The 13,048-nt window shown below is 40.0% G+C and overlaps 1 protein-coding gene across 2 annotated transcripts in view; it reads right to left on the bottom strand.

The window, feature by feature from the left end:
- Window positions 1-2,473: 2,473 nt before the first annotated feature.
- arglu1 (arginine and glutamate rich 1) overlaps window positions 2,474-13,048 on the bottom strand; it is a 41,130-nt gene continuing 30,555 nt past the window's right edge. The window contains exons 3-4 of one of the 2 annotated variants that reach the window (XM_033022205.1): window positions 12,589-12,672; window positions 2,474-3,361 (exon numbers count right to left, since the gene is read on the bottom strand). In XM_033022205.1, coding sequence (XP_032878096.1) covers window positions 3,194-3,361; window positions 12,589-12,672 — 252 coding nt within the window. In that variant the 3' untranslated portion in view covers window positions 2,474-3,193. The remainder of the gene's footprint in view (window positions 3,362-12,588; window positions 12,673-13,048) is intronic. The other variant, XR_004412275.1, reaches the window with a different exon arrangement.

The raw sequence follows: 13,048 nt of genomic DNA, 5'->3' as shown, positions 1-13,048 counted from the left end.
ATTTGCTGCTCATTGGGAGAGATGGTGGAGATTCTTATTCATGGGCTGAGCCTTGACCTCACATCTTGGGTTACTCCACTCCTCTATCATGTCATAAAGAGGGCCATTCTGATCACTTCTTCCCACTTTTCACCTATCAATCACCTCTGATTTATTCCGGAAGAAGCGTTGTACTATTTTACTTGAGGATTTACTTTCAACATTTCGATTGCATGGTATATATGCTTTCATCTGGCTGCGCATTTCTGCGATCAGCAATCTGCCTAAATACATGTTTGCTTCCACTTTTGTGGAACAAAACTTACTTTTCCTGGCATTCCGAGATCTTTTGTGTCCTCATAAAGGAATCTTTGTAAGTTACCATGCAGGTGGAGCAAGTAATTAAGAAGGCAAAGTGTGGCCTTCATTGGAAGGGATCTGAATACAAGACGAAAGACATCACAAAATGTGTAGGGAGGAACTGCAATGCTAGTTTATACCGAAGATAGACACAAAATGCTGGAGTAACTCAGTGGGACAGGCAGCATTTCTGGATAGAAGGAATGGATGACATTTCGGATTGAGACCCTTCTTCTGCCCCTGAATTCTGAGACGTCTCGACTCGAAACATCATCCAGAGATGCTGCATGTCCCACTGAGTTACTCCAGCAATTTGTGTCTATCTTCAAAAGACATCTCACTAGTCATACAAGACCCCAGGGGAATATTGTGCATAGGTTTGATTTCCTTATCTATAAGACATGCTTATGATAGGAGTAAAGCCAAATTGATTCCTGGGAGGAGAGGTTGAACAAACTCAGCCTAACAGTTGGAGGACAATTTCATTGAAAACATACAAAATACTTAGAGCTTGTCAGAATAGATGCAGGAATAATGATTCTTTTGGTTGGGGTTCCTTAAACTGGGATCAGAGTTTCAATATCAGAGCAGAGTCATTTGGGACAGATTAGAATACCTCTAGTCAGAAGGTAGACAATCCTTGGAATTCTCTTCCGGATGTGGGAGTTCAGCTGCTGAATGTGTTGAGGTCAATAGATTTGTGGACATTAAAGGAATATAGGATTCAATCCCGACTACGGGAGCTGTCTGTACTGAGTTTGTAGATTCTTCCTGTGACCTGCGTGGGTTTCCTCCTGCTGAGATCTCTCTTACACCTGCATTACTTATAAAGACCTGTGAAGCCATATGTTCCAAACATTATGGTGCCCAGAAATGGGGGGAACTATGTATAAACACAGCTGTAATTTCTACATGGTGAAACCAAAATGTATAAAAATGGCTTTTAATAAAATCTGACAATGTGCACTTTAACCACATGAGATTTTCTCTATTACAAATCTCAAATTGTGCACTACAGAGGCAAATAAATGGGTCTTTGTCACAAACATTATGGAGGGCACTGTATATGGTTACAATTCTTGGTTTCAATGCAATACATAAATATACATTACACAATGCATAATAAGCATAGCACCATTATGATAGTAAAGTGCCACTGTAAAGTAGCAACAGAAGTTAAGAGTAATATAGCACAGAAACAGGCCCTTCATCCAACGTCCATACCAATCAAAATGCCCCCTGTAAGCTAGTCCCATTTGCCTGCATTTGACCCATATCCCCCTAAACCTTTCCCATCCACGTACCTGTCCAAATGTCATTATTTTATTAGTCTCAACTATTTCCTCTGGCAGTTCATTCCAGATACCCACCATCATCTGTGTGAAAAGGTTGCCTCTCAGGTACCTATTAAATCTTTCCGCTCTCACCATGAAACTATGCCCTCTAGTTCTGTGAAAAAAAAACTCTGTGCATTCACCCTATCCATTCTCCTCACGGTTTTATACATTTCTGTAAGATCACCTCAGCCTTCTGCACTCCAAGGAATAAAGTCCAAGCCTGCCCAACCTCTCCCTATAGCTCAGTACCAAACCGAATCACATTATTTTTTGTATGTTAAGTTTAGAGATACAACATGGAAATAGGGCATTCAGCCCGCGCCGACCAATGCTCACCTGTACACGAGTTCCATCCTACACACTAGAGGCAAATTTACAGAAGCCAATTAGCCTACAAACTGACATGTCTTTGGAATGTTTAAGGAAACCAGAGGACCCGGAGAAAACCCACGTGGTCACAGGAAGAACATACAAATTCTGTACAGACAGCACCCATGGTCAGGATTGAACCCAAGTCTCTGTCGCTATGAGGCAGCAACTCTACCGGTGAGCCACTGTGCCATATGGAATGCAGAAATCTGACTGAACATTCAACAACTGTTAGATGTTGTTTCCAGATGCCCCCATTTTTGGTCATAATGTGTATTTGCAACATACCACTTGAGTGCTTTGCTTAGATGAAAACAGCTTCTATCCAGATTCTTGTTTTCACATTTTCACAAATTAAGCAACTTAACACAATGTGCATTTGCAATGGTTTAAGACGTGCATTAAAATAAAAATACACCACTCTATCATGCATTTAAGACCTTATTTTATTTGTGAAGTTTGTACATTTACAATACAGGGGGGAAAAAAGCAGGCTAACTCTTGCTAAATGATGAAAAACAAATCAGAACATTAAGAGGTGCGTGTACTGCAAATCCAGAACAATAATTCTTCTCACCCCCTCCAAGAAATGTGGTTATTTTCCTTACCTGTGAATGACGGGAGCCATTCCACTGACAACAGCATTAGATTTGTTAACACACCATAGAGACTCCAAAGTTCATTCAGGGTTGCTTGGGCAGTCAATTTCGATTACAGATCCAAAATGTTTTTAAAATGGTATATTTTCCAATTTGTTTCATTTACAGTCGATATTACATCATCCCAATACTACTTAACATTTACATCACATTGGGTTTACTAAGTTGACTACAGCAGAACCCATTTTTAGATCACCTCTACTGATCCCCTTAATCTTTCAAAGTCCCAATCTGCTGCAGCCAATTTGTTATAAAAACTGATGATGATGATCTCTGCGTGATAACATTTTACATCGGCAAATCAGAGATGCTCTATACAGGGTTCCATTGTACTGATAGATGTTTGAATTTCAGTTTTAAAATCACATTTCTTATTCTGTTAAGAAATGTTGTAGAGCACAGCCCACATCTGATCATTCGAACTTCGTCTTTCCCAAAAACACTTCAACATGAAGCTACAAGGTTTAAAAAAAGAACACAAGCACAAAGTTATCCAACAGAGCTTTTCAGTGAGAAGGACAGCTTTGGCCTGGACTTCCCCTTGCCCAGGATCAGTTTTTGTTCTTCCTTTTGTTGACGCTGTCTTTCTTGCTCAAGCTTCATCCTTTCTTCATGAATTTTTCTTTGCTCTTCAACAATTTTCAATTGCTCCTCAGCCTGTAAATTGCAACAATATTGTTTAATAGCGTAATAATCATTTTTCCAAAAAGAAAATGGTAAAATTATGCAATTAGCTCAAAATAATTGAACAATCGCTAAAACTACTTAGTTTACACAATTATTGGAACAGTGATTGTGTTCCAATCTATTCATTCCAATGAAACATTGAAAAATAGGTGCAGGAGTAGGCCATTCAGCCAACATGCCATTAGCTTTCCTCATTGCCTGCGTGCTTACTTTCAGAGACTGAAGACTTTCAGTGACTTCAGTACAAGGACACCCAAGTCTCGTTGCACCTCCCCTTTATATATAGGGTCTATGGTATATAGACGCACTGAATTTTTATCTCTTGTTCTGTATTATGTTTACATATTCGGCTGTGCTGCAGCAAGCAAGAATTTCATTGGCCTATCTGGGACACATGACAATAAAACTCTTGAATCTTGACATGGACTTAAGCAAAAAAAGGTTCTTGGGAAAATAGAGCTACCTTAAATTTAGTTGCGTCTGGTTGGGTAACTATGGTAGGGCGAAGATAATTCCATGCTTTAATTGTGCGGGGAACTCCATGGAGCAGCCAGCATCTCTGGATAGAGGAAATTGAGTGACGTTTTGGGTAGAGACCTTTCTTTAGACTCCCTCTGGTTTTAGTGTTTTTAGTTTAATTTAAAGATACAGCGTGCAAACAGGCCCTTCAGCCCACCGATCACCCGTACACTAGTTCTATCCCATACATTAGCAATGCAAGTCAAGAGTCACGAGTGTTTTATTCTCTCACGTCCCAGTTAGAACAATGAAATCCTTCCTTCAACAACAGAATATGTAAACAATGTTATAAACGAGAAAACAAAAGTGTATATATTTATATATATAATATATATTTCTGTGTGTGTGTACTATACACACACACACACACACAATTTCCCTCCTGGGATTAATAAAGTTCTATCTTATAGTGCGTGTGTGAAGGAAGGAACAGCGGATGCTGGTTTAAACTGAAGATAGACACAAAAAGCTGGAGTAACTCAACAGGTCAGACAGAACCTCTGGACAAAAGGAAAATATTACGTTTTGGGTTGGGTCTGAAAAAGGTTCGGGCATACCTTCGGAATGTGGAAGGAAACAAGAGCACCTGGAGAAAACCCATGCGATCAAAGGGAAAAGGAGCACACATATTCAGGATCAATTCCGGGTCCCTGGCACTTTAAGGCAGCAACTTTATGGCCAATCTACTGCCCCATAGTCTTGAACAGATTTTAAACATACAGTAGCTGTAAAGGGGGACATAGCGTCACTTAGAGATTTAAGACTGAAAATGGGTAGTTTCTTTTTTTAGTAACCAAATTTATCAACGTATAATTTTTTGTGTGTTGGAAAACAAAATATAATGGCACAGCTGGTGGGCTTGCTGCCTCACACGCCAGAGATCTGTGTTCAATCCTGTCCTCGGGCACTGTCTGTGTTGAATTTGCACATTCTCCCTGCAAGCGTGTGGGTTTCCTCCCACATCCCAAAGACGCATTGGTTTTGTAGGTTAACTTGTCTCTGTAAAATTGCCCCTGATGTGTAGAGAGTGGGTGAGGAAAGTGGGGTAACCGAACTTGTGTGAATGGGTAGACAAAGATGTTGGAGAAACTCAGCAGTTGAGGCAGCATCTATGGATCGAAGGAAATAGGCGACGTTTGACAAACTGATGTCGTGGGGGACGGGAAAAAGAAAGGAAGAGGAAGAGACAGAAGGCTATGGGAGAGCTGGGAATAGGAGGGGAAGGAGCGAGAAAGCAAGGAATACCTGAAATTGGAGAAGCCAATGTTCATACCGCTGGGGTGTAAACGACCCAAGCGAAATATGAGGTGCTGTTCCTCCAATTTGCAGTGGGCCTCACTCTGGCCATGGAGCAGACCCAGGACATAAGGGTCCAATTTGGAATGGGAGGGGGTGTTAAGTGCTGAGCTACCGGGAGATCAGGTTGGTTATTGCAAACTGAGTGGAGGTGTTGTGCGAAGCGATCGCCAAGCCTGCGCTTGGTCTCATCGAGGTTGATCATACGATGAATAATCCAACCACATTTTTGTTTGGAAGTGGAAAGAAATAATAGAAATTGCATTCATTGCAGCGTGTAAAAAGAGTTGAGATACTGTATTATAATTTTGCTGCATGTCATTGTGGTATATATATATCATGTCTTGATTGGTGAATATGTTTAGTTTGTGACTTTATTTGAAACAGAAATAATATGTGAATGCTTCATTGAGCATAATTCCGACTGGTAACTACACCCTTCGTCTGAGCACATTATCGCACGCGTCATGCAAGCCATCATAAATGACCACCTAAACTGTCATTTGGCAACCTAAAATGCTGCCTAGGTTGCCCGGCTGGAAACCGAGAAAAAAAGTTGTGAGAGCCCTGATACTGCATCTGCCATGCATCTATCTGCATATTTCCCCAACCTATCCAAGTCACCGTGCAGCCTCACAGCATCCTCATCGCAGCCCACACTGCCACCCAGCTTTGTGTCATCCGCAAACTGGGAGATGTCACATTTAATCCCCTCATCTAAATCGTCACTGCCGTTAATTCCTACTCTTTGCTTCCTGTCTGCGAACCAGTTCTCTATCCATGTCAATACCCTACCCCCAATACCATGTGCTCTAATTTTGTACACTAATCTCTTGTGTGGGACCTTGTCAAAGACTTTTTGAAAATACAGATACACCACATTCACTGGCTCTCTTGTTACATCCTCAAAAACTTCCAGAAGATTAGTCAAGCATCAATCCATGCTGATTTTGACCGGTCCTGTCACTGCTTTCCAAATGCGCTTCAACAATCAACTCCAGCATCTTTCCCACTACTGATGTAAGGCTAATTGGTCTATAATTCCATTTTCTCTCTCCCTACTTTCTTAAAAAGTGGAGTTACATTGGCTACCTACCAGCCCACAGGAACTGATCCAGTAGAGAGAACATTGGAAAATGATCACCAATGCATCCACGATTTCTAGGGCCACCTCGAACACTCTGGGATGCAGACCATCAGGCCTTGGGGATTTATCTGCCTTCAATCCCAACAGTTTACCTAACACCATTTCCTGACTACTGTGAATTCCCTTCGGTTCCTCCCTCCCACTAGATCCTCAGTCCCCTTGTATTTCAGGAGATTGTGTCTTCTTTAGCGAAGAGAGAACCAACAAACTTGTTTAACTGTTCTGCCCTTTTCTTGTTTCCCATTATAAATTCACCTGTCTCTGATTGTAAGGGACCTACATTCGTCTTCACTCTTTTCCTTTTTACATATCTAAAGAAGCTTTTAATCATTTTTTATCATCTCCACAAGCTTTATTTCATCCTCTTCCCCCCTCGTAATTAACCCCTTTGTCTTCCTCTGAGCTCCAACCTCTCCGCCCTCCAGTTTGCTGCTTCCTCTGGCCAATTTACATGCCATTTCCTTGATTTCCCTTGTTAGCCATGGTTGAGCTGCCTTCCCAGTTTTATTTTTTCGCCAGACAGGGATGAACAATTTTTGGAGTTCATCCGTGCGGTCTATAAATCGTTGCCATTACATCTCCACCGTCAACCATTTAAGTATAATTTGTCAGTTTCATGATATCTCCATACATGCTCTATAAACAGCCTGTTGCACAATTAGCAATAGCTGTAGGCAATAAAATGAAGACAAGATTAAGGTACTTGTAATACTTTCTTAATTACATTTGGAACTTGAGGCAATTCCATTAAATATAGAAGGACCAGGTGTATTAGAACAAGCTACAATGTCCCTTCAACTTTAAACAGGTCATGAGTTTAGAAGTTGTAATATAATTCCAATGATGATCTCAGCAACTCTTTATAGTGACAAATTGTGAAACTTAAACCTGCAATTAATCAGTGACTATGGTAGAATTAATGCAAGCAGGTCAAGTAACTAACACTGGGAAAGGTCGTGGCAAAATAAAAACTCAGCGCTCAATGTATTATGTAATTGAGATCTGCTTGATTGGTCAGTGACCAAACCATGCAAAATTTGGCTTATCATTTTTGGTGGATAATGGAACTCTCATATATATATATATATACGTTCCCACATTCTATTTTGATTTTTTTCCCTCCCACAGTTGTTTCTGGAGGGTTAATGAAAGTCAATGGAGTGTATGCTCCTCCTGTAAAATGTGGGAGATCAGGGAAAAGTCAAATGTAGTAATGACTACATTTGTATAGAGTGTTACCAAATGCAGCTCAGCTCAACTTCCATGAATCAGTTGGAGCAGCAGTTGGACTCACTGAGGGGTAAACAGGAGGCAGAGTGCATCTTAGATTGGACCTTCAGGGACACAGGTGATAGCCCCTCCTCCCCCGCCGGTCACACATCTACTCTGTTGATTCATAGAAACAAGGAACTGTAGATGCAAGTTAATACACAAAGGGACACAAAGTGCTGAAGTAACTCAGCAGATCAGGCAGCATCTCTGGAGAACATGGATAGGTGACATTTTGGGCTGAGATCCTTTTTCTAGACAGATTGCAGGCGGGAACGACAACAAGAAAGCGAGCAGGGAGAGGCAAAACAAAACATGGCAGGTAATACAGAGGCAGGGGTACAGAGAAGGTTCACCAGACTGATTCCTGGGATGGCAGGACTTTCATATGAAGAAAGACTGGATAGACTCGGCTTGTACACGCTAGAATTTAGAAGATTGAGGGGGGATCTTATAGAAACTTACAAAATTCTTAAGGGGTTGGACAGGCTAGATGCAGGAAGATTATTCCCGATGTTGGGGAAGTCCAGAACTAGGGGTCACAGTTTAAGGATAAGAGGGAAGTCTTTTACGACCGAGATGAGAAAATCATTTTTTACACAGAGAGTGGTGAATCAGTGGAATTCTCTGCCACAGAAGGTAGTTGAGGCCAGTTCATTGGCTATATATAAGAGGGAGTTAGATGTGGCCCTTGTGGATAAAGGGATCAGGGAGTATGGAGAGAAGGCAGGGATGGGATACCGAGTTGGATGATCAGCCATGATCATATCGAATGGCGGTGCAGGCTCGAAGGGCCGAATGGCCTACTCCTGCACCTATTTTCTATGTTTCTATGTTAATACATGGGGACTGGAAAGTTTTTTTGATAGGCAGATAGTTGGAATAAAGGCCAAAGATAAAAGCAAAAGGTTGGAGTTGTGAAGATTGAGGAAGGAAAATAGCAGGAGGGGATAAATTGGTGGCAGTCTAGGTGGGGCTCGTGGGGGGGAGGGGAGATGAGGTGTGGGGGTTTAGTGAATTACTTAAAATTGGTGAATTCAATGTTCATACCCAAGCGGAAAACGAGGAGTTGTTCCTCCAGTTTGCATGTGGCCTCACTCTGGCAATGGAGGAGCCCAAAGGAGAATGCCCAAGACAGAACATTCAGCATGGGAATGGGAGTTAAAATAGTTTACAGGTTTACCTCTTTAGATACTATTAGGGAGATGCATGTGGGGGGGGGGGGGGGATGAGGTAAGACCCTGGGTAGGAAAGTAACACCAGCCAAAGCAGTGGCACCACCACTGGCTCTACTGTAATGCAGGCAAGGACATGGTCTATATGTGCATTAGTGATTTGGGACTTCATAGTAAGGGGACAGATAGACATTTCTGTGGCCACAAGCAAGACTTTGGGATGAGGTGTTGTCTCATGATGCCATGGTTAAGGATGTTCTTGAGCAGCTACAGAATATTCTGAAAGGGGAGGTCAAGCAGCGAGGGGGGTCATAGTCCATATTGACAGTAAAAACATAAGAAGAATGATGGGGTCCTGCAAAGAGAAATTAGGGAGTAAGGTAGAAAGTTGAAAAGCAAAACATTGAGGATTGTAATTTCCAGGCTGCCCCCTGTGCTAGTTCCAGCAAGGATAGGGCAAATAAATGCCAGACTGATGAGTTAGTGCGCTTGGGTTTCAGATCATTGGGATCTCTTCTGGTTCAGGATGGCCTGTATAACGATAGGTTGCACCTAAACGGGAGGGGGACACAATATCATTGCACTGTGCTACCCAGAGTAACATTTCAGCAAGTAATATGGTTGGAAGAAGAGCTGGATTGACAATTCAATGCCCTAGGATAACATTTTCAACTGTGATAGCGCGTGGTGCAAAAAGGGATATGTCATAAAGCTAATCAATGGGAGTATTATGGTAGTACTCTGGAAGAATATCCTGGAAGCATCAGTCAATAAAACTATAAGGGTAGTGTTTTGGAATAAGAAAAGAATGATCACTTTAATGGGGTTGTACAATAGGCCTCCAGTTGTAAGCAGGGACCAGAACAGGTATGTAGGCAGATCACAAAAGGTATAAAAGCAACAAGGTGGATCATGCATTAACTATCCCATAATAGACTGGAATTACTTTGCAAGGAACTTTGATAGGGAGGAATTAGTGAAGTACATTCAAGGGTTTTCTAAGACATTAAGTAGAGAGCCCCACTAGTGAGGGGGCTTATGCAGAAGGAGATACTTAACCTTATCATATGGAATGAGAATATACGAGTGATAAAAGTTACTGTGGATGAACTCTTTGGGAACAATGACCAAGAACTGCATGCTTCCGATGGTTGTGGAAAAAGATAGTTGATCCTTGAGTTAGGGCACTAAATTGGGTGAAGGCACATTTGAATTACTTAAGACCGGACCTGGGAGGGTTAGTTTGGAAGCAGCTGTGGAGGGGAAAAATAACATCTGATAAGTGTGATGCTTCTAAAGATGGTTAGAGTTCAGATTCAGCATGTTCCTGCAGGAAGTGATGCAAAAATGGAAACCCAGGTTATCAAAGGATATTGAAAGCTTTATCAGGAAAAAGGAAGTATATGGCCAATTAAGGAAATTGGTATTCAGCATGTCACTTGAGGTTTATAGTGGATTAAGAGAAAATTTAAGAAATCATGAGGGTAAATGGGTTCATTAAATTACCTTGTAAAATTCTTAATCCAACCAAGAGTGTTAGAAGCAGGAGAGGGGGAAATAAATAAATAAGTTCCTTCTGAGACCACTGGGGAAATATCCACTTGGGGCCTGGGAATACGAGCTGGATCTCAAATGAATACTTCTCATCAGTATTCATAATTCATATTGATCATGGATAGACAATAACACAAAAAATAGATGATTTAGATGCTCTTATGACATGATTGTGCAAAAAAAAAAAAAAAATAAGAACATCTAAATCACCTATATTTTGTGTTAGTCTATCCATGATCAATATTTTCGTACTAAATATCCACAGTACAGTTTTAGTGAGATGTATTGTGCAAAAAATAATGATTTTGATTATCTTTGGAGTGGATGTTTCTGGATTAATTCATGGGAATTAAAGATTCCTTCCATTAGGCATATAAATTCATGACAAAATGAGATTTTAAAATCATTTTATATTGTGAATTCTTGTGTGAATGGGATCAGTTTGTTATTTGCTATTGGATACTTAGGCTATATAAAATGTTTTAACCTTTTCTTAAGAAATTGATAGATGTTTAGATCTAGTAATTGAATTTACATGAATTTAATTAATTAGATGAATTGATTTGATGAAACTGATGAATATGAATTTTTTGTTGGGTATTTACTATTTGTTTTAGCGTTTAACCTTATTTCTACCTTTTTTTCTAAAACTGCAAATAACTTATTTCTGTTAATGCTGTTCAGTGTTTTTTTTTTCTTAACATTTTAAACAGATGTGTCTGAAGAAGAAATGCAAAATTGTCAATCCAAATGCCCAGCAAAAGAAACTGATTTAGACAGCATTCGCTGAGATTATCCGAATTTGGACTACTCCAAGGACATTCTTAATGGGAAAGTAGTGGGCAGAAAGGCATATCATGAGCGGTTCGAAGAGGGGGCTTATGTAGTTTACAATGCCAAAATTGAAAAGTTGAGGAAAAACAAGGTGTACAGAGTTGTTTTTGGTTACAATCTAAGGAGTATGATGATGCTACTGATTATGATATGCAAATGTACCAGCTAGCAACAGATCTTCTCCATAAAGACTTTGTCTTTTGCTAGAAATTGTAATTTCTTTACCTGTCTGTTACTGACTTACAGCATATAATACAATAATTTTAAAGTTCTGATCTCGAGAATATCACATTTTTGAATTTTCAAGGCAGTCTCGGTGTTTATTACTATTTCCGTCACAACGGTCACTTTTGTAATTAGCTACAATTAGTTAACTAACTAATTATATGCTTTAATTTCCGGTCATCCAAGTAAGATGTTTCATATTTCTTTCAGAATGCTTCAATCTATAATAACTCAAAATTTCATTCAGTTCTCTTCATTTTTTAAGAAAGTTATGGGGTTTTAACTCCTCGATCACAGCTTTTGTGTTAAGTCAATGGAAAAGCAATAGGGAACAAGATGTTAATTTCCGAGTGTGAAAATGACCATAACTTTTTTAATACTGAAGATATGAAAGTGAATTAGGTATCAAATTAAAGTTATTTTTATGCTTTCTTGCTTTTTAATTGAGCTGTGTAATGTTGATGCACAGAGACATTTTACCATGCAGGTCCATAGCTCCCTCACAGTGACAACACTTAAACAGAATTGCAAAAAAGGCATTTGCTATGCCTGCCTTCACATGCCGAGGCATTGAGTTAAAGTTGGGATGTCATTCTGTATTTGTACAAAAAAATTGTGAGATGATACGGAGTATCATGTACAGTTCTGGTCATCACACTACAAGGAGGATGCAATTTCGAGTCCCAGACAACGTTGCCAAGAATGGAGAGCTATAGTTATAAAGAGATATTGGATGTGCTGCGTTTAATGTTACTAGGGTGGGGGAAATCCTTACAAAAATATTTATAATATATGATGGGACACAAAGATGGGGGGGAGGGGGGGGGAGATCTATCTTCCCTAAGGGGAGGGGAATTTTGCACAAGAGCTTACAAGTTTAAGTTAAGTGGTGAGAAATTTAAAGGTAGTCTGAAGAGTGAACTTTTCAGACGGTGGTGAATATCTAGAATAAGGTGCCATAGAAGGTAATGGAGGCAGATATAATTTACAAGGCTGAAATGACATTTGGAAAGGAACTTAAGCAGGAAAGAGGGATATGGCCCATATCTAATGCAGGAACATGGGATTAGCATAGATAGGCATTACAGTTGGCATGGTTGAGCAGGGCAAAAGGGCATGTTTTTGTGCTATACATTGCTATGGTTCTCTTAAATAAGCAACCATACATTCACACTTACCAACTTAGCCTGAGCTTCTGCTATTTTTCGATTATTTTCCTCCAATATTCGCTCAAGTTCTTCTCGTTTAGCTCGTTCTTCCTCCTAAATAGGAGACAATAAAATGTTAATGGAGCGAAATCATTTTAAGATTGTATCTAGACTAGCTGCTTCTTCCCTTAGTATCCTTTCCTTCACTATGCCCAAGACAGCCACCTTTTTTTATTGCTAGTCATTCTGGTAAACTATTCTGCCCCTAGTTACAATTCTTCCTGAATTATATCATTTCCCCCACCCCCAGCCCTCAAACAGCAAAGACCCACACCCTTTTTTTTCTCCAGTCTTGCTGATATTACTAGTTTCTTTAAACCACACATAATACAACTGCTAAAAAAACTTTACCAATTACATTAAAAAATAAAAAACAAATAGTTTTTTTTCATCAATTACAAATACCTACGTATGCTTTACCTATAACTCC

The sequence above is a fragment of the Amblyraja radiata genome, chromosome 6 (assembly GCF_010909765.2).
Source record: "Amblyraja radiata isolate CabotCenter1 chromosome 6, sAmbRad1.1.pri, whole genome shotgun sequence".
NCBI classification, from domain to species: Eukaryota; Metazoa; Chordata; class Chondrichthyes; order Rajiformes; family Rajidae; genus Amblyraja; species Amblyraja radiata.
This window is presented reverse-complemented; position numbering and strand designations above follow the sequence as displayed.